The sequence below is a fragment of the Strix uralensis genome, chromosome 3, assembly GCF_047716275.1.
Source record: "Strix uralensis isolate ZFMK-TIS-50842 chromosome 3, bStrUra1, whole genome shotgun sequence".
NCBI classification, from domain to species: Eukaryota; Metazoa; Chordata; class Aves; order Strigiformes; family Strigidae; genus Strix; species Strix uralensis.
This window is the reverse complement of record NC_133974.1, coordinates 101,290,770-101,313,908: the sequence shown is the minus strand read 5'-3', so window position 1 is coordinate 101,313,908 and position 23,139 is coordinate 101,290,770. Positions and strand designations below refer to the sequence as shown.

Genomic DNA, 23,139 nt, shown 5'->3' with positions numbered 1-23,139 from the left:
ACGATTGTGACAGTGATACGCAACGCTGAAGAGAGTCATGTTTTAGTTATTCTGTATGAGAAGTGCAGCCTTGTTTCGACTTAAACCAGTGCAGAAATCGTTAGTGTTGGCAGGGTCAGTGACCTGTAACCTAGTCCTACAGTGCACTGTGGCCCTCTGCTATGTGACAGTTCCTTTAGGTCAGATCCTTTGACTGATGTGCTGCTGTCAGGAGTGAAATCCTGATGCTGCTAATTCTCAGTGGGGCGTCAAGGGGCCAAGGACAGAGTGGCCAAGTATAGAAGAAAAAGGGCTTTGATATATGGACAGCTTTTATGTTTATATTTGCCTTGAAAGGGTGACTAGCTTCATATACTTTCGAAATGCTCTTCCCTTTTTTTTTTTCTGTTTTTAATTTTTTTCTTAATAAGAGGGAAAAAAGCCAGGATCGTCATACTGAAAATTCAACATGTATGAAGTGAATTAATGATGATTTTTAATATTTTACTTGATACTATAACAAACATGGCACTTGAATGTGTTGTCTACAAAAAAAAGTACTGAGAGTAGAAGAAAAACTTCATTGGTTTACTTGATCTTTATTTCCATTTATTTAAAAAAAGTGATGAAAATGACATATGTATTAAAGATTTGACTAATTAATACAATCTGATGTTTATTCTTGTGTTGTTTTGTTTGTTGTTTTTTTCCCACTGGCATCAGAATTAAAAGATTTTAATAATTTAAAGTGATACATATATTCATATCTCTTTATACTTTTCTCAGTTCATATATATAGTTCCCGTTAATTAGAATCTTAAGATCTCTGTACATGCATCAAGGAAATAATATACCCTGGAAGATAAATCTCCAGCATAGCTGAAGATGGAAAAAAGTTACCTTTTAAATCTTACACAGACAGTCTGAGTAAATGAACTCCTTTTCCTGCTTGACTCCTCAGTCTATAAGCACAAAAGCTTTCTTACCATGCTGGCATTGTGCAGACATTATCTTGGATAACATTCTTCCCATTTTAAAATCCTGCAGATAGAGCTTTAATGTGTCTTGGTTAAGTTTACTCAAGAACAGGATATACAAATCCTTTTCTTTTTTTTTTTTTTTTTTTTTTTCCCCCTACTACTGCTTTCATTCCTGCAAAAAATCAAACAAAATTCAGCCATCCTGGAAGGAGATACTGTAGAAAATAAATAATTTGTGTTTTACAGGCAGAATAATACACCATTCTGAGTAGGGGCAGGAAAGTGCTTGTACAATCTGTGCCTTTTTGTCTCTGCCAACAGATTTTGAAAATTTGTTTACCTGCTATTGAGGATGTGAATTCTGTGTTAGAGAAGCAGTTTATATCTCTGAAGCTTTGTGGTTATCATTGTCACACAGCGAAAGAAAATTCACGTGTATATCTTAAATGTGGACTCTTGAGTTCTTACAGAAAACTGATGAGATTTTTGGTGGTGTTAGTCCTCTACATGATACCTTTATTGTTTTTTAAATAGTTACACTGCATTTTGCCGAGAGACAAGTACACAACTTGTTAACTAACTAGATCAAGCATACCTGTTGCCTGTTTTAAAGGAAAGACCTTGTTTTAACAAGATATTATGAGCAGGAGGTGTGTATGGTAATGTGAAAATCCAAGTGATGGGAAAAGTTGCTAATAGCATCAGTCTCATGAAATGGAAGATACAAATCTCCCTTTTCTCAAAATCAGGTCTAATAATTATTCATGCAGGTTACATGGCATTGTTGCAGATAGCCTTCGTATTTCTTGAGCCAGGTGACAGATTAAAAAAATTATTTCTTGGGCAGTGGCAGATTCCTCGTGGGCACTTTTGCTCTGTGGATGGTCTGCCAGCATGGATTTGGGGGTAGAACTAAGACTTTCCACTTTCTTTCCACCACAGCTCTAAACATATTTACACTTTGGAAAAATTACTAATTGGCTTCTGATTCAGCTGATGAGCTAGATACCAGTAATTGGACATTGAAAATATTCATCCTAATGCAAATTGCTGTGTCTGTGGCACAATTTTGAGTCTGCTGCTTGCTGCTGTTAACGAGCTGCCTAAAGAAACCCTGTGCAGGACTGTTGCTTCACACATCCTGCAACAGGTTGCTACAGTTCATACAGGTGTACACATGACCAAACACATTTTGAGCCTTGTAAGGGGATATTTTCTCATTTGGAAGAGTTTGCTTTTGCATAGGTGAGACAAAAAACAGGTAAGGGGAAGAGAGGGAAAAGTCTCTTTAGATTTATGATACAGAACTACCAGCTCTTTCACCATGGCCTGCATGTCATTGTTTTCATGCTTCTACAGGACCCTCATGTTGTGTAGTGTTGTCATAAACTAGTTTGCAGTGCTGAATAACAGGGTTAAACTATTGTGCTTACTCTTGCATTTTTTTCATGTCACATTTAATTTATTAGGATATATTTATTAATGCAGTGCATCATGGTTCATAATACTCATGAAGGTAATCCTTATCTGCCTTCCACCCATGAGCTCCTTGCTTTCAAAAATTTCCAAAACCAGTTATCCAAAAAACCCATCCATCAGGTTTTGGAAAGTGGGAGTTTTCTGGTAATGAAAACTGTGATAGTTTTCATTAAATATTTTTGCTACAGGCCTATGATAAACAGGAGATAGTTACCCAGTTGCTTATAACTGACTGTTGTCCTGGGAATTGTTATTATTGTAACATGCTACTTGGAGGTACTCAAAAAAACCTTTCTGCATGATTTTAGAAATAAGTTTTATTATTGGGGAGTAGGTGTGGCATATTAGTTCTTAGGGGTTGTACAGTGTAATTATTTATTTGTTTTGTGACCTCCTTTAAAAAAATAATGATGAGATAGTGTGGGAGGATCATCTGGATAATTGTGTAAGAAAACTGGCTAACCCCTTAGAGGCCACGTGTATATTTGTGCTATCCAATAGGAATTAAAAATACACCTATTCCCTGTAAACACAACTGATCAATCTTTTTTTGTATCTACAGAATTGCTCAGATTCACACTTCAGATAGTAATATGCTATCTAAATGACTCATAATCCATGCAAATTGTGCTTTAGATTTCTATTCCTATCTGACAGTAACAGCAAATATCAAATTGGTGTTACATATTCTAACAGCCTTCTGAACATTGTACTAACAGACGTGGTGTAAGGAAAGCTAATTAATTCAGCTTCGGTAAACACTTTCTCAGTCAAATTGACAGTATAACCATGCATAGTCTAGTTCACAAAGTTGATTAAAATGCTTTACTACAGCACTAGAGGGTTAAATATCACAACTAAGTTAGTAAAACACAACACGTGGCAAGAAGCCTCACAAAGATAAGCAAATTGGCCAGCTGCTCACCTAAGAGAGTTCTTCATTCACAGTCTGAATAGAGTTGTTCAGATGATTAGACTTAATGTTTATCTTTTGTACTCAATTTGGCAGTAAATAGATTTACTCCCTCTCCTCCAAAATATATACTTATAATTCTTACTGCTGTAACATCTAACTGCCAAATGTGTACTTGATGTTTTTGCCAGAACCAGCTAAGCTTAAAAGAGACTTACGCATAGCCATCTTTCCTTTGATGTGTGTGGTAAACTTGCTGCTGTTAAGCATTCTCAGCTTTTTATCTGTAGGTTTTAAAATATGTTGGTGATACCTATGATGTATATAGTTTTTGGGCTGAGTATAGAAGGAAAAAGTTTAGAAACTGTTCTAAAAGTAAGGCTTAGTGACATTCTTTGAACTGAAATTTACACTGATCTAATATAATTTTAAAGGTAGGTTAACAAACTCTGTGAAACTGCTTTAACACCACAAATTGTGGTAGTGATTTAAATCTCTCCATCTAAGCTTTCATAAGCCGGATGCAGCTAAGCTGAGATATGGTTTCAAAATTGGAAGCAATTAAGTTTAAGAGGTAGGAAGTTAATGCACCTCAGTTTTTGGTTACACTGCTGATTTAATTTAGTGTCGGTCTGTGCTGCTGTTGAAAGGAATGGTCTTGGTTTTTCCCATCATGTCTTCCCAGTTTAAGTCTCTTATTCCTGCTTTTTTCTTTTGTGCCAGCACTAGCATTTTTGGTAGGCACACCAGGCCAAGGAATTGGAATTGATCTGGATTAAGGGACAGCTAGGTGAATAAAAAACTAATTGCGTGGTCTGAGTCAGAGGGTGGTGATTAAGGGTTCATACTGTTTGTGGAATCCCACAGGGATCTGTAGGGGAACCTGCCTTTATCAGTGACTGGAGCAGGCAATGTGGTGCACTCTCATCATGTTTGCAGGTGACACCACACTGGGGGGGGATGACCAGATGATATGTTTGAGGGAAAGGCTGGTAGTCAGAGATTGCTAGAAGGCAGGAGGAATGGTCTGTCGAGAACCTGAAGATCCTCAGCAGTGACAAATGCCAGGTCTTGGCCAGGCAAGGAAAAGCCCCTGGCAGGGATACAGGCTGAGGACAGAGGGGCTTGGGGGAGCAGCTCTGCAGGAAAGGCCCAGTGGGTGCTGGCAGACAGCAACTCACTGGTAACAAAGTTGGCCAACAGCATCCTGGACTGTATCACCAGGCGCATAGCCAGTAGATTGAGGCAAGTGATTATCCTCCCTGATTATTGAGCACTCGTTGCATCATGTCTAGGTACCTCATCCAGTTTTAGGCCTCTGATACAGGAAAATTGCTGATAAATCAGAGCAAGTTGAGCAGAGGCCACCATGATGGGCACCTACCCTGCTAGGAGAGGCTGCAGGAATGGAGCCTATTCAGCTTGGAGAAGAGGTGGACTCCCAGTGCCTATGGAGAGGTTATAGAGAAGATGGAGTTGGACCTTTCGCGTGACTAAACTGAAACAGGAGTGATTCAGATTAGATAGAAGGAAAAACTTTTTCACCATGTCTGGGTTGCTGGAGAGGTTACGTGGTCTCTGTTCTTGGAGGTTTTCAAGACCCAACTGAATAAAATGCTGAGTAACCTGGGCTGACCTCACAGCTGAGCCTTCTTTGAGGAGTTTGTACTAGAGACCTCCTGAGGCCCCTACCAGCCTGAATTACTCTGTGTTTCCATGGTTTTGTGATCCAGCCAACCTCTAGCTGAAAATAATGTTGTCAGCAGTTTGGTGGCAACAGAGGGAGAACTTTCTTCTTCCTTTTAAACTGAAGATTTACTCCTCCTCCCTGAAGGTAGCTTCAGTGTTTAATCTATTTACTGTTGCAGTAGACAAGGGGAGCACATGGTGGGTTATTTTGACTTAGTTAAGGAAGAATAATATGTTAGAGGAATTTGTTTGCTAGCTGATGGTTAACTATAATGTGGTTTGAGTTGCATTTAAACCTTTAAGTGTCTTTCAGGATTTACTTTTTTTTTAAAGTTATTTTTAAACCATTTTATATTAAATGGGAGTATTGTGTTTCTAGAGACTTGCCCTCAGTTTATTTTGATTTTAGTTGTAAAAACAAGCAGTTCTTCCTAGTGTCACGCTTGAGTCATCACATTACTTAACTGTAAACAAAGACAGTGTATACAAAGTTTAGGTGGCATGGACAGTTGTCTCTTCTCACACTCACTAACACCACCATTTTATAACAGGGAATCCCACAAATTAAATGAAAGAGGAAGAAAAAGTTCATCATGTTTTTAAAAGTGGTGGTGCATATGTAAAATGAGCGAGGATTACAGTTTCTTCCCAGTACCCATTGCTTGATTGAGTCAATTAAGCCTTATTTACATCAGAGGGAAAAAGGCAAGGGGTAAGTCCGCAGCACTGCCACTGAAAGTATCACCAGATCATTCTGGTTTTGAGGATCAGAGTAAGTATTTACAATCGCTGATTAGAAAGCCCATGTATAATAAATAGATGAAAAGCTTTAAAAGCTCAGCGGAGATGCCTGCTTTTGCTCTTTAGGATTTTTCCTTTAAATAATGAAATATTTCTTGTAAACCAGGAAAAGCTCTACAAGACAGAATTATCTTAAACTTCACCCAAGGCCCAAAGGGGATTGTGTCATTTTCAAAGACTGATTGTATTCATCTTTGCAGTCATACCTAAGACTTGAAATTGTTTTTAAGCTGAGCAATTTTAAATTGAATTGTGTTTTCTCTCTAATCTTGGATCAATGAGGCTTGTGTATGTCATCACCATATTGCTCCATTAAAATATTTGCTCACTCTGAGCCATTGCTATATTTCTCTTCCTGAGTGCTGAAAATGTGCTTAGCTTAGTGCTACTTTATGATTTCCTGTAGGTACCTTCCACTTCACTCCTTTTGAAGGAATAATCTCTCCTTGGATGGCAAATTAAATTTCACATGTGCTGCAAATGTGAGTCAGAAAGGTGACGAGATCTCTAAAAGTGCTGGAAGTTCGTCACCACTTGTTTCTCTAATAGGTGTTAAGGCCTGATCTGTGCAAAAACCTGGTTCGAAAGCAGCTATCTAAAGGTTTGTTCAGATGCAGAATTCTTTGTATTGCCATCAAGCAAATTGGTTTTGTATTTGTACTTGCTATCAAGCAAATTTAGTTTTATTACTTCTTTATCCAGTGTTTCCTTCCCTGGTACAGGTTTGTGTTATTGCTGAGGCAAACTATTGCTTGTTTTACTAAATGCTAATCCTACTGTTAAAATTGTTTTTATATTATAACAGTGAAGAAGAAAATTGTAAAATTATCCTGGTGATATATTGTGTTAAGAGTGGAACTGTTCTCTGCCTGGTGTGGTTTGTCTACTTACTACTGAGCTTGTCAGGTCATCATGAGTGAAACATGTATGTTTTATTTCTAAAAATACAACAGACTAAGTTACATTGTTTCATGTTTAGGTTTGGAGTGTTTTAAGAGGTGTGTGTAAGAGACCTTTAATTTCAGCTTCAGGCTCTTGGATCAACGCTTTCTTGGTTTATGTAAGATTAGTACAATATATGATTAAAGTTTTGGGTTTTTTAAAAATTATTTTTTAGTTTAAATTTTTACTCTGCAGGAGCTATTAAGATGCTTGAGCATAGGTGTCTAAAGCCATTTTAAACTCTCTGGAATATCATCTCTGTCTCCCTGCAGCCTGTGTTTTGTGCCATATCTGCAGTCAGATGTTTTGGATATGTCAATCTAAAATGGTCCCAGACACCTCTGTTTGGATGCCTAAGTTGCTTTCTAATGGACTGCTTTTTGTCAGCTGTTTTCAGATGGTTATAACACAGAATTACCTTGCTTTGATATTTTTCAGGAAGGAGAGAGAAAATAAATAGCCAACTGAGAACTTTGGACCTGTAGAATGCTACAGGCAGTACATTTATTAAAAAAAAAACAAACCCAAACAAACCAATAAAGCAAGCACTGGCATGTGTTGGTATTTTAAGAAGAAATACTAATGCTTAAACTTTGAAATACAAATGTAGCTTTTAATGGTCACTTACTGTAATAAACAGTCGTAGATATTAATTGCTTGAAACAGAAACCTTTTAACATTAATATCTATTTTTTCTTTAATTACTTGCTTAATTAAAAAAATGCTTTGCCTTTGCACAGATTTTTTTAAGCTTTATTCATTGTTAGTATTATAGATGTCAGAATAATTCTGAACTGAGTTACGATCTGACTTGTACCTGTGCATGTGTCAGGTGATACTAAGGGAGTCTTATTTTCATTTTTGTTTTTCTTATTCTGTCTCCCCACAAAATATGCCAAAACAAGCAAGGTAACTGGGGGGGTCTACAGCAAGATAGACTTAAAGTGGATGGAATTGGGTTTGAAGAAGTTGGTTGTATCAGAGTGTATTGTTTTAGCACTTTTGTGGAAGGAACTGTTAGAAGTGGAATGAGCTACACACAGGCATGAATAAAGTATTGCATTTGGAGAGAACTGTGGTTGCCATGAGGATGCAGGCAGGCTTCGTTTTGAGGTAGTGTCTGTAGGTTGTTTGTTAAAATGGTTATTGTTGGAAGAGCGGATGAGCTGAGCTGTTGTAGTTAGTTACATGAAATGCTACCTAATGCTGAGATTTAATTGTTTAGTTTCAGAGACATATTTTATAAAGTACACTTGGTTTTGCAGCTGATGGATAATTTAGCAGGTGAAAAAATGCCAAATCTTAGAGAAGTTATTGAAATATCTGTATTTTTGCGTACAGTATTCATGGAGACTTTTTGTCCTTTCTGGGAAGCTAGAGTAAGTATAGATGCGAGTTCCACATGTCCCAAGGATCCACTAGGAAGGCAGATTTCAGCCATGAAGATCCCAGGGTAGCCATTTTGGAGAGCCTGTCATCGTATGACATGTTAGCAACCACTGTGAACATTGCTCTTTAACTCTGTATGTGACACTTTCTAGTATCTGCTTTTATTTCTTCCTTTATATTCCCAGTTTACAGTTCGTTTAAATCTTTAAAAGGGAATGATTTTCTTGGTTTTATCATAGATGAGGTAATACTAGAGAATTTCAGATTAGACTAATTATAAAAGATAGTTTTCAACTGAAAATATCCTTCAAAAAGAACTATAATTTATGGTTTGCTGTTCTAGATGTTGTCTTCTAGATTAAATAGTGCTGTTTTAAAATAGAAATAATTTTAAATCTTATTTAAATATGAAAATAAACTGTATTTGTTGTCAGTTAATAATAAGGTTGACATAATGGAAAGCAGTAGGCTTTTTCAGTTTCTTAGATTGCAATTTGGCAGTCTTATACTGCAATTGTATTTAGTAAATTTCTCTTCATAGAAAGTATGCTTTTCTCCAGGACTTCTGTAAAAGTTAGCAACAGAAAATCTAAACCAGAACTGGTCAGCAAGCAAGAGGCACCCCCAGAGAAAAAACAAATGAAAGAAAATGAAAAAAGAATGAGTAATGTTGTTAGAATTGTTCTTACAGCTGTGTGAAACACATCAATGTGTAGTGCAGTAGAAAAGTAGCATAATTTTTTAAAGAGTTTATGTAGAAGGTATAGAATTCAAAATACTTAATATTCTGTCAAGTTACATAAACTCTAGTTTTGTTAAACTCATCTTTTCTTTGAAATACTAAGGGGTGGGGGGGATGTCAAGTGAAATGGCTGCAATGGTGTTATGCAACAGAGTTAATTTCGACCTACGCTCTGCTTCTCTGCAGAAGAAGTTGAAGAAGAGTCTGAAACTACAATTGAGGTTGATTTGACTGATAAACAGAAACATCAGTTGAAGCACAGAGAGCTCTTCCTTTCTCGCCAGTATGAGTCCCTTCCGGCAACACATATCAGGTAAGAAAAAGTAAATATTTTTCTGTGTATTCTGTTGGAGTGGATTGCCTACCAGTGCCCACCTGCTTGAACACTTCAGCCCTATCTTGGAAAAGGATGTGTGTGATCACAGCTGAGTTGTACCAGGTTGTCCCATGATCTGCTTTGGAACCGCCTTTGGTTTTTCCTTCTGTTATTTCATGTTTGAACCTCGGAAGGGACAAGAGCCTCAGAGTTCTGGCTTGCCGATTGGAGCATCAGTTGATAATGTGGTATAAAGTCAGTCTGTTCCTACTTTGGAAGAGTTGTGTTTTTTAATTATTCTTCTGCTGAATGGAGGAACTTCGACCGTTTTGTCTGCCTAGGGAAGCCACAGATGGGTTTGGAAAGGAGGCAGTGACTCAGTGGTCAGATCTGCAATTTAGGGCTGCATGCATTTAAAAATAAAATTGCCCCAACTTACTTTAGTAAATGTGAAGAAGTCATGATTGAGTTTGGCTAAATGTTGCAAAAGCATTTCAAGTATTGTTTTAAATTGCCCTAATGCTAATGTAGGAAGAGGCTTGCTAAAGCTCAAAAATGATTTCTTTCTGTAAATTATGTAAGTGCTCATGTCATCTCCTATTTAGCAGTCAAGCAAATTCTTTTTGTGTTGGGATGGGGTGGATCATGTACCTAGAAATGGGGAAAAAAAAAAAGAGCACAATGACAGGGGGGAGTGTAGTAAGTGTAAAACAAGGGCTCTTACACTGCGTTCTGAAGGAATTTTCATTTTCTCATTACATGCAGCTCCCCTCGGCCATTTCAGACCATAAGTGACTAGAGGCTACCAGAAAAAGAGTGTATATGCTCCAATAGGAGAAACACTTTGTGTGTGCATGTGTGTTTTCTTTCATTGGCAAATGCGTGACTTACCTTTCTCACTGCCATCACAAAAACTAGAAGTTGGAAATTTTTGTATTAATCTCCTGTTCTTGATTCAGCTACTTGTTCTCTGATTTTGAGAAAGTCATTTAACTGTCAAATCTCTGCTTCTGCAACTATAGCATAGAGGTAATAATCCTGCACAGTTTCTTTTACTTACTTTGACATTTAGATATAGAAATAAGGTATTCTCTTTGTAGAGAGAAGATTGCATAGAAGTTTTGTAAATGTCTTCTCACCTCACAACTCAGGGAGCAAATATAATAGAGGTTCTCCAGTACATACTTCACAAAGAAGCCAGAAAAGCATGTGAATTCATGGTACATACAGCAGTGCACAGCAGGCAAATGCAGAGTGATGACTTGCATCTACTTTTCAGAACAGATCAGTGCTGTAGGCTGTGCTGTCATGTGTTACTAAGACTGTTACCAGATGAAATCTGGAACAAGCTTTATGCAGTCTAATGATGTTTTAACAATCTTAACTCTATTGTAAAAAGAAACAAGAAGGACAATACACTGTAGCATATTCCATATTTAGCTTTTTAACTTACTAATGTTCAGATTTTGTGATTCTCAGTAGTTTTCATAACTTGTGTTAGATTGTCCTGTAAAAGAAATGTGAATGTGGTATTCCTGCAACTTTTTCCCGTCAGTACTCCAAAATACCCTCCACAGCCTCTCTGCGTGTCTGTTTCAGTGTTTGACCACCATTGTGAAAATTTTTTTCAGGTCATCTAATTGGGCTTTCCCTTGTTGAAGCTTAATGTCCACTGCCTCTTGTCCTATAACTGTGCTTCTCTGAAAGGAGCCCGACTCCATCTTACTTACATATTTTTTCATTAGGTAATTGAAGACAGCAGTAGGATTTCTCCCTTTAGTTGTCATACCTTAAGAGTGAACAAATCCAGTTTAGTATCATGTGTAGACTTGCTGAAAGTGTATCCAGTTAACTTGTTCAGATTGTTAATAAAGATGTTAAACTGTTGGCCCCAGTATCAGCACTTGGGGGATGCCCCCAATAATCAGCTGCCAACTGGACTATGTACCACTCACTACAACCTTTTCAGCCTGGTGGTCCAGCTAGTTTTTTTCCAATCCTGTTGTCTGCTTACCTAGCCCACGTGTTACCAATCTGGTTAAAGCACACTATGAAATACACTGCAGGCCTCGCTAAAGTCAGGGTGGCTGACATTCACTGATGTCACTGGTCTAGCAAGTCAGTCATCTCCTTAGAGAAAGCTGGCAGATACTCATGCAATAAAAGTCTGAGTAGCTCCATTCTGTGGGCCTTTGCTCTTACCACCTGCAGTTTTAGCCCCTAGATAGGAACAGTTGTTTTTACAGGAAAAAATAAATGGTACGACGGAATAGAGTGGGGAATGGAGATCAGGTCTCTCAAGAGTAAGAATACAAAAGCTCAGTCGCTTTGGAAGCAAAGAAAGCTGAAAGTGATTTTAAAAGAATGGAGGAGACTGAACCATCTATAGTTGCTTTTGGCAGCTGCAGATCTTGAACTTTTACTGAGATCTGCAGCCAAGAAAAGAAAATGAGATTGGTTGACCTTCTGCTTGTAATTTAAGGGAATAAAATATTTTTATCTGGTGTGGTATATTTTTATTTACTTTTTAGTAATATACTTTAACTGGTTTTGTTTCATCTTTCTTCTTAACCTTACTCCTTTTACACTTTTTAAACTGAAGGTCAGAGAAAATTACAGTACCCCGCCCCCCCCCCCCCCCCCCCCCCGGCCAACCCTATGATTGGGATTACTTTTATTCTAATTCTCAGTTACAAATACAGTAATGTCTCATTTATACACCTGGTGTCACTACTTTGTAGTTGAGATGCCTTGCAGTTATTTTAGCAGGTTAGATTTCTTTGATGTGCAAGTCAAATTCTGAAGTTGTTTGGTCTGTAATGTTGAGTTTGAATGATTCTGATGTACTTTGTTTGCTTTTGAATTGCTGAAATACAGTTTCATTCCTTATTCTCATACTTTTTATTTTGCTATATACATTATATGTATCTCTCATGATATAATTTGTTTTGTTATAAATATTGGGATTTTTTAGACTTAATCTTGTTTCCCCTTTACATTAGGTGTCACTATGCCATTTTAGTAGCTTTAGGAAGTGGTATAAGTTTTGGCACCAAAAAAAAAGCCAGATTTAGAAAAGAATTAGAAGCGGGTAGTGTAGTAGTAATTAAACATGGTAATGCTGCCTTGTGGACGCAGTGTTCCTGCAAGTGGAATGTATTTAAGAAGGTATAATTGCCTAGCTCAGTGCAGCACCATTCTGGAGTGATGGCGTGTGGTACAGTACAAGCTGATGTACTGATGTTGGGTCTCAAAACAAGGCTTGTTACCTCAGTGCCTACTTGTCAAGTTATAAGTGAAACTATTCTCTCCCCTATCTGCTCAAAAGTGTAAGGTTAGTAGCATCCCTTCAGTGAATTATCTCCTTCTCTCCTAATCCCAGCATGTTACAGATGCAGTTTTGCCAGGCGCTGTAATCCCCAGATGTCCTTGTAACAAAGTTATACTGCCAGCCAGACTCACTCAACACTCTCCTTTATTAATGTCACACAGTGAGTGCACCAGAATTCATGCAGATGGTTCCTGTAAGTAATGCCAGTCCCAGAGAGGGGCTGAGTTGAGCTGAAGTTCTGTGTACTTTAACTTGGGTTTTCAGAGATTTGAGCAATTACCAAATACAGAATTTTGGAAAGGCATGAGAAGGCACAGGGGAAAAGTTGAAAGTTGTTATAAAGATGAAATTGTTTGCCAGTGTTGTAAAATTCACCATAAAACTTAGCACATGGTGAAATGGGTGCCTTGTATAAAAAGCTGCAAATGGTTACCTGATTTGGGCTTTAAATTTATTTTTCATTCTTAAGAGCTCAAGAGTTAAGAGGTGATTTAGATTGCTGTAAGAATTGCGTTGACTTCTAAGATCATTTGTAATTGATTTTAAATTTAATACTTCATATGAGTTGTGTAGAAGAATTTATCCATCAGGATTCATCTTGCCATTTCATTATCTTTGCTTAGTTCTTGTTTGCCAATAACTGTGTTTGTCTTGGGGTTGTGTTTTTTGTGTTTGTTTATTTTTTATTATTATTATTTTATTTTAAGTGTTTGGAAAGCATACATAAGCCAAGCCTTCTCAGATGTAATAAAAATCAGGTGTGAATCTTTTAGGCTGCTCTATACTGCAATAACACACATGCCCCCTTTGAAAAAAAAACAACCTCATTTATGCAAAGAAGCTTGTATACAGACCATTTGACTAACATCAAAACAGCTTGAGAGTGGAGAAGAGTTTGAAAGAGTGGTGGCCATTTGTGAAGGGGAGAGAGGATTTTAAATATGTAGTCACTTTGGTTGCTATAATGTTGGTGATCTATTTGGCTGATGCAGTCGTGTGGTTTTTGTTAGGGTTAAAGAATAAACTACTATGTCAAAATTCTTAGTTACAGCAGGGTGACAAATATTTATCATGAGTAAATAAAAATTAAATTTTCTAAATTACTTCTGTTCAACAATCTTTCTGGGAAATTATAGTTTGAATACAAGTTTTTAAGAGTCCTTCCCTGGGACCAAAGAAGAGCAGTATGAGATTGTCATGACCTCTTTAGTTGCTCTTTTACCTGATTCAGGCCACCCAGTGTTGTGCAGTAACTGTTGACGTGATCCCAACTGTTTGTGCTTGAATTAAATTGTGTATTTCAGTGGGACATCCATGCTTGGCTGACAGATTTCCAAGCGATGGATAATTTACTGTATTTATAGTTTTATCAGTTGCTAATTACATGTGTTTTGTACTGGTCTACTCTTTTTATAAGGGGAAGGATTCTTGTCACATAGTATTTCTTTTATTTTTTTTTTTTCTCCTGGAGACTGTGTTTTCACTGAATCCTTTTTGCTTGTCTTGCACACAGTTTCAAGATGCTAAAATTTCTTGCTGAGCTTGATTTCTGCACTCAACATGACTGTGTATGATACCTGTGCATTATGTGCATGTTTGTCATTATGGAGATTTTTCAAATAACTATAATAAATATACGCCCTAATCTTTAATGGGGAGTATTTATTTAATCTGTCATTGGATTAACTGTTTCTTTTATTTCTTAGGGGATTATATTTGTTGCTTGGCATAAGCAGCAAATTCAAGCTTTCTGTGTGTCTATGGCCTTAATTCAGAAAAACTTTCTGAACTCTGATTCTGAAATCTTCAGTTCTAATTTATGAACTCTTCTCATACATACCCTTTATTTAAAAAACAAACCAAAAGAAACCCAAAACAACAAACCCCAAACTATCCTAAAATGCTCTTGGCTTGATTTATTCCGTTCCCACACAGAAAGGACTTCATGAGCCTTTCAAAGATTGTGATTGCATAAGATCATTTTATTAAGAACTCATTAATAGGATTGGGGATAAGGTGAGTGTTTGTGCAGAATGCCTGTGCATATGTGACATTAAAGGGCTTCCAAATGGACTATCGTTAGAGGAGCTCTTTTAATTTTTATCAAGGAATTTTGAGCCTCTGCATATTTTCACATTTAAGCATGTAAAAAGTGTACTTAATCTTCTAAAGTATTAAGCTGTAAGAATCTTGGTTTCCCTCAGTTCTGAAATTTTTCCCTGTATTAGTTTAATACATTTTTACTCTCTTTTTCTCTGTATCTTTTGACATCATTCTGATCAATAATGCAGTCTAGAACACGGTGTCTTTTTTTTTTCAGTTTGTTTTTTTGGTCTTGTTTGGTGGTTGTGGGGTTTTTTTGGGGGGTGGGGTAGGGTGGGGGGTGTTTGTTTCATTTTGTTTTGTTGTTTGGTTTGGTTTGGTTTTGTATTTTTGGTTAAATTATCCCCTAGCTACTGGGTAGACTAAAGTAACTTTGGTACCACTTTGTAGACATATCAGAAAAAGTAGCACAAGTATGTGCCGTTTATAAAAACATGTAGTGCTTACAAGCTGCCTGTAAGGGTGTGATGATTTTTAGATGCATAATAAATAACTCTGTTTTATCATACAGCTTGCTTTATGCCGCACTTTCTTTTTCATGATCTCATCAGGACTTGCAAATATTGTTACTTCAAACAACTAAGGTTAAGGTGTAGAGAAATACTTTTTTCTGAATGTGGGATTCTTTCATTTAAAACACAGCAAATGGTCTGAAGCTTAAGCCAGATAGGGCAGGTCATTTTATAGAAGAAATGTTGCAACTTTTTAAGGCATGGCACCTTAGCATTTAGTGGTACTACCTCAGGATTTCTAGTTTTGGCATTCTTGGCGAAGTAGAAGTTTCTGACATACAGGGTGGTGGTGTGTGATGAATTTATATACCTCTGTGTGTGCGTGTGTGTGTGTATATATATGAGATACAGTAGCTAACTTTTAAAAGCTTACTTTGAGCCTTATAAACCTGATTTATTTTCTGGCATAAATCAGACTGGATAAGGAGTGAATCTATTTTGCATAGGAATGTGCTTACCTGATGATTTGGATTGTTAAGAAAGGAATTCTTCCTTTCTGGATTGAGTTTATGTAGAGCAAAGGGACTTTTGAAGCATGTCTGCTTGTTTGGGGTTTTTTTCTTTTTCAATAGAATTTGGAGAATTCTTACATGAATTAAGATGAAAATTCAACATAGGCCAGAATCTTGTTTTTGGATGTGGTCAACTGCCAGTACTAGTGGTGGAAGGTTGTCACTTAAATACCTGAAAATCATTACATATTTCCCTTCTAGTGATATAATTGCAAAGTGGGAGTCTTTCATATAGTGCAAAACTTTTAAGTTCAGTTGCATGGAGTGATGTGCTTTGCTTCTGAGCTGGGCAACCTTGTAGTGGACTCGATGATCTTAAAGGTCTTTTCCAGCCTAAATGATTCTATGATTCTGTGAAAAAACATTCCTAACCGGCCTCCTGTGTTTTTATTCAATGCATGAGCATTGCTGTTGCTGTGCTAAAAAGTAGCAATTTTTCACTTTTTAGCATGAATTAATCCTTAGAGGAAAAATATCAGTGACTTGAGTTTCCTACAATAGTTTATAGAAAGTATGCTTATTTTGAGGTATCAAAACACATAGTTCTATTGTGCCCAGACCAAGAAAACATTTACATTTCTCTGTGGCACTCAGTGCATTGTTCTTTCTACTCAGTGTTTTCTTGCAAACCCTTCTCAGCTACAGAACACAAGATTCAGTCGGTAATGTAGACTGGAGCAATACTAGTGTAAATCCAGTTTTAAGTGATAATGTGTTAAAGCTTGTTTCAAATGTGTGTACATTCATAGATCCATACATTTACCTCTTAACATTTTCTGCAACTATTAAGGTAAGGTACTCTGGTAAAGCTGTTGAATGCTTTGGCTTTTCATCTAACTGCGTAGTACTTTAAACATATAAACTACGTAAATTGTTACTGAATGCAAAGTCTTCTTTAATTTTGTCCTTTGTAAATTTATTTCACAATTTGAATGCTTTGTCCTGTTTAGATTGTGACTAGACAACAGTGGTGAGAACTATATATAAGTTGGAACCTTAAGAATACTTAAAAAAAATTGAATGTTATCTACAAATTACGTTTGAATCTATGTCAGTTGTGCATGATTGCTCCAAGAGATTGCCTTTAAATCTTACCGATTTTGAGTGCTCAAAATCAGCACTCCAGCTTTAATTAAGATTAAAACTGAATTTTTTGACTAAAAGCCACATGTAGCATAAAAAGCCTGGGCCATCCGTATGATCTTATGCATATGTTTAGATGTCAAGCATTTACTGGTTCATTTAGATGCACATAAACTGCTGTACATTCTGTTTTTAATTTTATTTGATCAGGAGAGTGTTAATCAGGTAATACCAAGTTTATTTATCTATCTTTTGGCCACAGATATGCAACCTTGTACTGTTTGGGAGATTGGTATAATTTTGTTGGAGACACAGATTCCAGTAGTATTCACCTATCAAATGTTTTTTGCTTGCTGTTTTTTTTTTTTTCTTGTGTTTAAAACAGCTCTGTAAATGAGCAGAGCCAAACTGCAGTCAATTAAGTATGAATCAATAAAATGCAGATCTTTGTTCTGTTAATTATAGATACTGATTGAATATTTTAAAAGTCAAACTCTAGTTAGGGGTCTGTTGCAGATTTAAATCACAAGGATGATGCTTCTGTTTTCTTGTTTTTAGTGTTGAGCAGTTGCTCTCCAGTTGTAAATATCTCTGCAATCTGGAGAACTTGAAATTTGCTATAAAGACTTTAGTACATGTCTGTCAGCATCGTTCTGTGCCCCTTAAACTTCTCTTAAAAGTAAAATACGCATGTACTCTTAGTATCGGCTTTCCATAACTGGGGAATCAATTTCATATAATTATCAGAAGCTCTTTGGACTCTGCAGTTCCTAGTCTGTGGTTTGGTGATCATCATTGCAATTTAGACGGCTTGTTAAGGGATCAAGACTTGGCTCAGAGTGGTTATTTGATTGGTAATCTTCAAAACACTTTCCCATTTAAGACAGTTAAGGAAAAACCTTCTTTATTTAAGGTATCTCTCTCCTCCTCTACTCAATATTTGTGCCTTTTTTCCCCCCTTTTTCCCTTTATGCTGAATATGGGAAAAGTTTCTCCTGAGTTCTACTCCTGCACAAAACCTTTCTGCCCCTCTTCATTATGTACTTTCTTTTTTAGTTTAATCTCTGGTTGTCACTGAAGTAACAGCATATGTTAAAATCAAATCAGATTTTCCTCACAAGCATAATATTTCCTAATATTCTTTCATTTTATTCTCAGGCTGTCTAGCTAGTGACTCACACTTCTGTGTTCCAAATCTCTACTGAGAGACCAACATTTCTTCATCAAGATCAGCAAGAGACAATTGGTGTATCTGTACAGAATTACTCAACATAATTCTGTCATATTCAGGAGGGCAATTAATAATTGTTAATAGCAGAATTTCAAAGTCTGTGGGATCATGCCTGCATATATTATTTTCTTTCCTCAACTTGCATCTGAATGACCAACACTTATCAAGTTTCGCTGACTTGGTGGGAACCCAGAGCAATGAGTTCTTGCACTGCATCAATGTCACCCAAACTGCATCTACGTTCCAACAGGAAACTTAGATGATGTGATACTGTACCCGTGAGGTTGCCTTTTCCACTCCTATGGTTTGTCCTGGTTAACAGGCACTAAGCATTTTGTTTCTTTTGTAATTTCTTTCTGTAATTTTTGTTTGCATACCTCCTGTCCCAAGGAATCCTTATTAATATAAGATTTGTTCCATAGGCTGTTTTATTCATTTGGTGAAAACATGAAGAAATAGCCTGCAAGAATAGCAGAACGGGAATTGTAGAGCTTTCCACTGGTTTAAAAGTAGGGGTTGTGCTGAAACAGACAAGGACTTTAAAAGATCAAGACAGTTGATGTTGATTTCAATTCATTTTGGTAGTTTTAAAAGATCAGAGTTTGCATCAGTTTTTTAAAATCTTGGTAAATATTTGAAACTATATTTTTGATTACTTTTTAAGAAAAAACTTATTAAATGACAGTTAGACAGACAGTGCAAACAAGAAGTCTAATTTTTTCTTTCCCAGATATGCTATTAAGTGTATCTTCTGGAGAATTTGGTGTTTTGCTCTAGGCTGTTTAGCCAGGCTATGTTGAAATGTTTTCATAATCTTATCTTGTATAATAGCCTTGGTGCAACTTTTTCTGTACAGCTTAAATTCTTGAGCTGGTTATCATTGTCTTGTCTTCACTGGAACAGGTTAGTAAGGGCAGTCTTGTACTTCTCTGTTCTAAATACTGATTGTTGTCATGGTCTCGTCTGAATAATGTTCCCACATGCTTTTCATTCCTCCATTGGGTCTCACTCAAATGTGGAGCTTTCTTGTCTTTAGTTTTCAAGGCCTGTTAGGTCCTATCTCTGCTTACTCTCTTTGAAATCTCTCCTTCAGGACTCGCATGCCAACTGACATCTCATATAGAGTGTTAATTTTGAGTAGCTCCTTATTGAGTTGTCCAAGACAGTCTTATCTATGACTGGCTCACAAAGCTGCCATTTATTTTCTGGTTCTTTGTTTTGATGCTCCTTTTCTTTGGTCCACAGTAAAAGAAATAATAATTTAAAAAAAGCTCCTCAAAACGGGGCGGGGGGGGAGGAGGGGAATAAGTCATTATATCCTTATGTTCACTGCACTGAGACTTCTACCTACCATGATGACTAGTATGTCTTGCCATTTCCTTATAATCCTCATTAGCACCTCTGTGCTTTGCTGCTTCAGTTGTAGATGGCTGGCATTTTGGTTTTGGGACTTTATGGTCCTGACTTTCTGTTTGGGCTGTTTAAATAAATCCTTTTCTACAAAATCATTAAGGCATTTTTTCCAAAGTAGTATTTTAGAGTATTTTTGTGGGAAGTGTTTGAGTCTCATTTCTATGTTGTAACAGAAGGGCTTTGCTGAGGTATGGAAGTGTGTTGTAGGCATGAAGAAATTGGTTGTTAGGCATCCCTTAGCTGATGGCTGTAAAAGATCAGGAATAGTCAACCTACTGTTGGAGTCACCTGAAACATAAAAAAAAATTACAAGCAGATAAGAGCATCTAACAGATGAGAACAGAGGAAGGTGTAACATTTGATGGTTTTCACATGGTTAATGCTTTAAAGAAAGAAAAAAATAATGAGTTGTAGCTCTGGTTCCTAGGACAGGGGAAGCAATTGAATCCTGAGTGGTTTATATGATAGAGGTTGGTAATACCATGAGCATATATATAGGCAAGCTTCATTGTCTCCTTTTACTGCAAGACCTCTAAATTACTTTTTATTGCTGACTGATTTAATAATATAACAAGCTTTGTTGGTATTGTTGTCAGCTCAATGGAAGAACTTCTTATTTGTGACCAGTTCAAAGTACATCTAAGAGCAGGAAGGATTCTGAAGGGACAATTTAGTCTCATCAGAATTAAACTGTAAGTGAAGACATAAAAGCTAACTGATTTTTTTGTTTGCGGTTATTTGTACATTGCTGAGGTATCTGAAATTTTCCCTCAACATTCATACAAGATAAATTTTGCGTAATTCTGTAGGAAGTAAAAATAATTTTTCTGAATGTTTTTCATTGTGAGGAAAAGGTCAAAACCAGATATGTAATCTTAACGTCATTGAGACCTTCTGATGCTATTTACTAGTAATTCACCTTGTTGATACCCATTAAGTCAAGAATGCTGCTTGTTGGAGTAGTATAGCATAAATCAGAGAATGGGAGTCAGATAAGAGGAAAAAGGTTTCACATCTGAATAAATAGTAAACAACTCTCCAGTAGTTGTGTGGGTTTTTTTGTTGTTTTTTTTTTTTTTTTTTTTCATTTCATGGAAGCTGGGTAGTTCTTTGTAATTTTTGCCTTAGTTTGCTTAGTTTTTGTGACACATTTCAGACAGGAGACTCCAGCAATAGAACAGTGAAACTGTAGCATTATACTTTACCAGTCTAAAGAATAGAACTTTCAGAAATCCTAGTGTCTTTGCAAAGAGGGTATCATATTATTTTGGTGTGCAACTGATTTTGCAGTCTGGTAAATACAGTGTATGTCCTCTTGTCTCTGTAGGTAGCTAGCTCCCCCCTTGTTTTCCTCTATGCTAGAATAGTCAGATTTTATCCTGTTACATTGATTCTATATTTGATACAACTCCATCTGTCTCAATTATCTGAAATTGTTTAAAAAATCAATGAACAAAGTTCCAGAACACTGTGAGGAGGAGAATATTGTATTTAAATCCAGAGAAGCTCAGAGTGTTTAGATACATGCCTTAGAGAAAGAACTCCCAAGTCTTGTCGTAATGTGGTTTAACCCACATAACTTTCTCTCCAGGGCATTTTGATTATTAGTACTGGAAGAAAGGGTGAAAAGTGCAGTGGTGGTTGGAGAATATTTAGGGACATATCACTGCAAATCTGTATTCACTTATTTCCTAGGCATCCATGATTGAGAGATGCCAGAGACAGTATAATGAGCTAGATGCTTGGTTCAACCCAGTAGACCATTTACAATAGGCTGAGAGGATTTTCCTCTGATGGAAAAGAAGAGGAAGAGGGGATATGTAAACAGTAGGCTTTTCTGTGTTTTGTAAAGATTCTAAACAGAGGCAGAAAGGAGGATCTAGGAGACTATAGACCTGTCAGTCTGACCTTGGTACCGGGGAAGGTCATGGAGCAGATCATCTTGAGTGCCATTAAAAGTCATGTAATGGACAACCAGGGGATCAGGCCTAGTCAGCATGGGTTTATGAAAGGCAGGTCCTGCCTGACAAACCTGATCTCCTTCTACGACAAGATGACCTGACTATTGGACGAGGGAAAGGCTATGGATATTGTCTACCTGGATTTTCGAAAAGCATTCAACACAGTTCCCCATAGAATTCTCATAGAAAGACTGGCTGCTCATGGCTTGGATGAGCGTACGGTCTGCTGGGTCAAGCACTGGCTGGATGGACGGTCCCAGAGAATGGTGGTCAATGGAGCTAAATCCAGCTGGCGGCCAGTCACAAGTGGTGTTCCTCAGGGCTCGGTGCTGGGACCATTTCTGTTTATCATCTTCATTGATGATCTTGATAAGGACATAGAGTGTATCATCAGTAAATTCGCAGATGATACCAAGTTAAGCGGGAGTGTCGATCTGTATGAGGATAGGGAGGGTCTACAGAGAGACTTGGATAGATTGGATTGGTGGGCCAATGTCAACGGGATGAGCTTCAACAAGGCCAAGTGCCAGGTCCTGCACTTGGGCTGCAACAACCCCATGCATGGCTACAGGCTTGGGGAGGTGTGGCTGGAGAGCTGTCTGGAAGAGAAGGATCTGGGGGTTCTAATTGACAAGCAGCTGAACATGAGCCGGCAGTGTGCCCAGGTGGCCAAGAAAGCCAACGGCATCCTGGCTTGTATTAGAAATAGTGTGACCAGCAGAAGTAGGGAGGTGATAGTGCCCCTGTACTCTGCACTGGTGAGGCCACACCTGGAGTATTGTGTCCAGTTTTGGGCACCTCAATACGAGAGAGATATCGAGGTGCTGGAGCGAGTGCAGAGGAGGGCAATGAAGCTGGTGAAGGGCCTGAAGAACAAATCCTATGAGGAGCGATTGAAGGAGCTGGGACTGTTCAGTTTGAGGAGGAGAAGGCCAAGGGGAGACCTCATCACTCTCTACAGCTACCTGAAAGGACATTGTAGAGAGGTTGGTGCTGGTCTCTTCTCACAGGTAATTAGCAATAGAACAAGAGGGAATGGCTTTAAACTGCAACAGGGGAGGTTCAGACTGGACATCAGGAAAAAAATTTTCACAGAAAGAGTGGTCAGACAGTGGAATAGGCTGCCCAGGGAGGTGGTGGAGTCACCATCCCTGGATGTGTTTAAGGGTCGTTTAGATGAGACGCTGGGGGATATGGTGTAGGGGAGAACTTTGTAGAGTAGGGCTGATGGTTGGACTTGATGATCCCAAGGGTCTTTTCCAACCTGAATGATTCTGTGATTCTGTAGAAAGTATCAGAGGTTTCTATATTATAGAAACCGGTAACTGTAATACAGATACTTTTTTTTTCTGGTTTTGACTCTGTTGTTTTCAGATGGCTTTTTTTTTCATTTTAGTGTGGTATCTACTACTTTATGTCTAGTATTGTCTTTTTTGAGACTAGTCCATACATGTGAGATACCATACATGCATGTAAAATCTCATCTCTGTGACTCTGTGACATTAGATGGTTAAAATGCAGTACAAAGAAGTGTTAACATCAAATAGAAATTCACTCACTTAGAAAACATGCCAGGGGGATTAATCGTGTCTCTTACTGAAATAAAATGAATTTTTTAAATTACCAGCAATAAGGTATAAGGTCAGTCAATAAAATACTCTTGCAGTCGCAATGACAGCTAAGGAATGCCTCTGCAGTAATTGGAGTTAAATAAGGGTAGGCTGTAGTGAAGAGAGAGCATACTAGAGGTATGTGGAATAGAA

General features: G+C 37.4%; 1 protein-coding gene across 2 annotated transcripts in view; it reads left to right on the top strand.

Annotated features, from left to right (window-relative positions):
* The window catches only part of MTA3 (metastasis associated 1 family member 3), a 142,234-nt gene that overhangs the window by 13,808 nt on the left and 105,287 nt on the right, over positions 1-23,139 (top strand). For both annotated transcript variants that reach the window (XM_074863600.1, XM_074863601.1), the window contains exon 4: positions 9,101-9,227. In XM_074863600.1, coding sequence (XP_074719701.1) covers positions 9,101-9,227 — 127 coding nt within the window. The remainder of the gene's footprint in view (positions 1-9,100; positions 9,228-23,139) is intronic.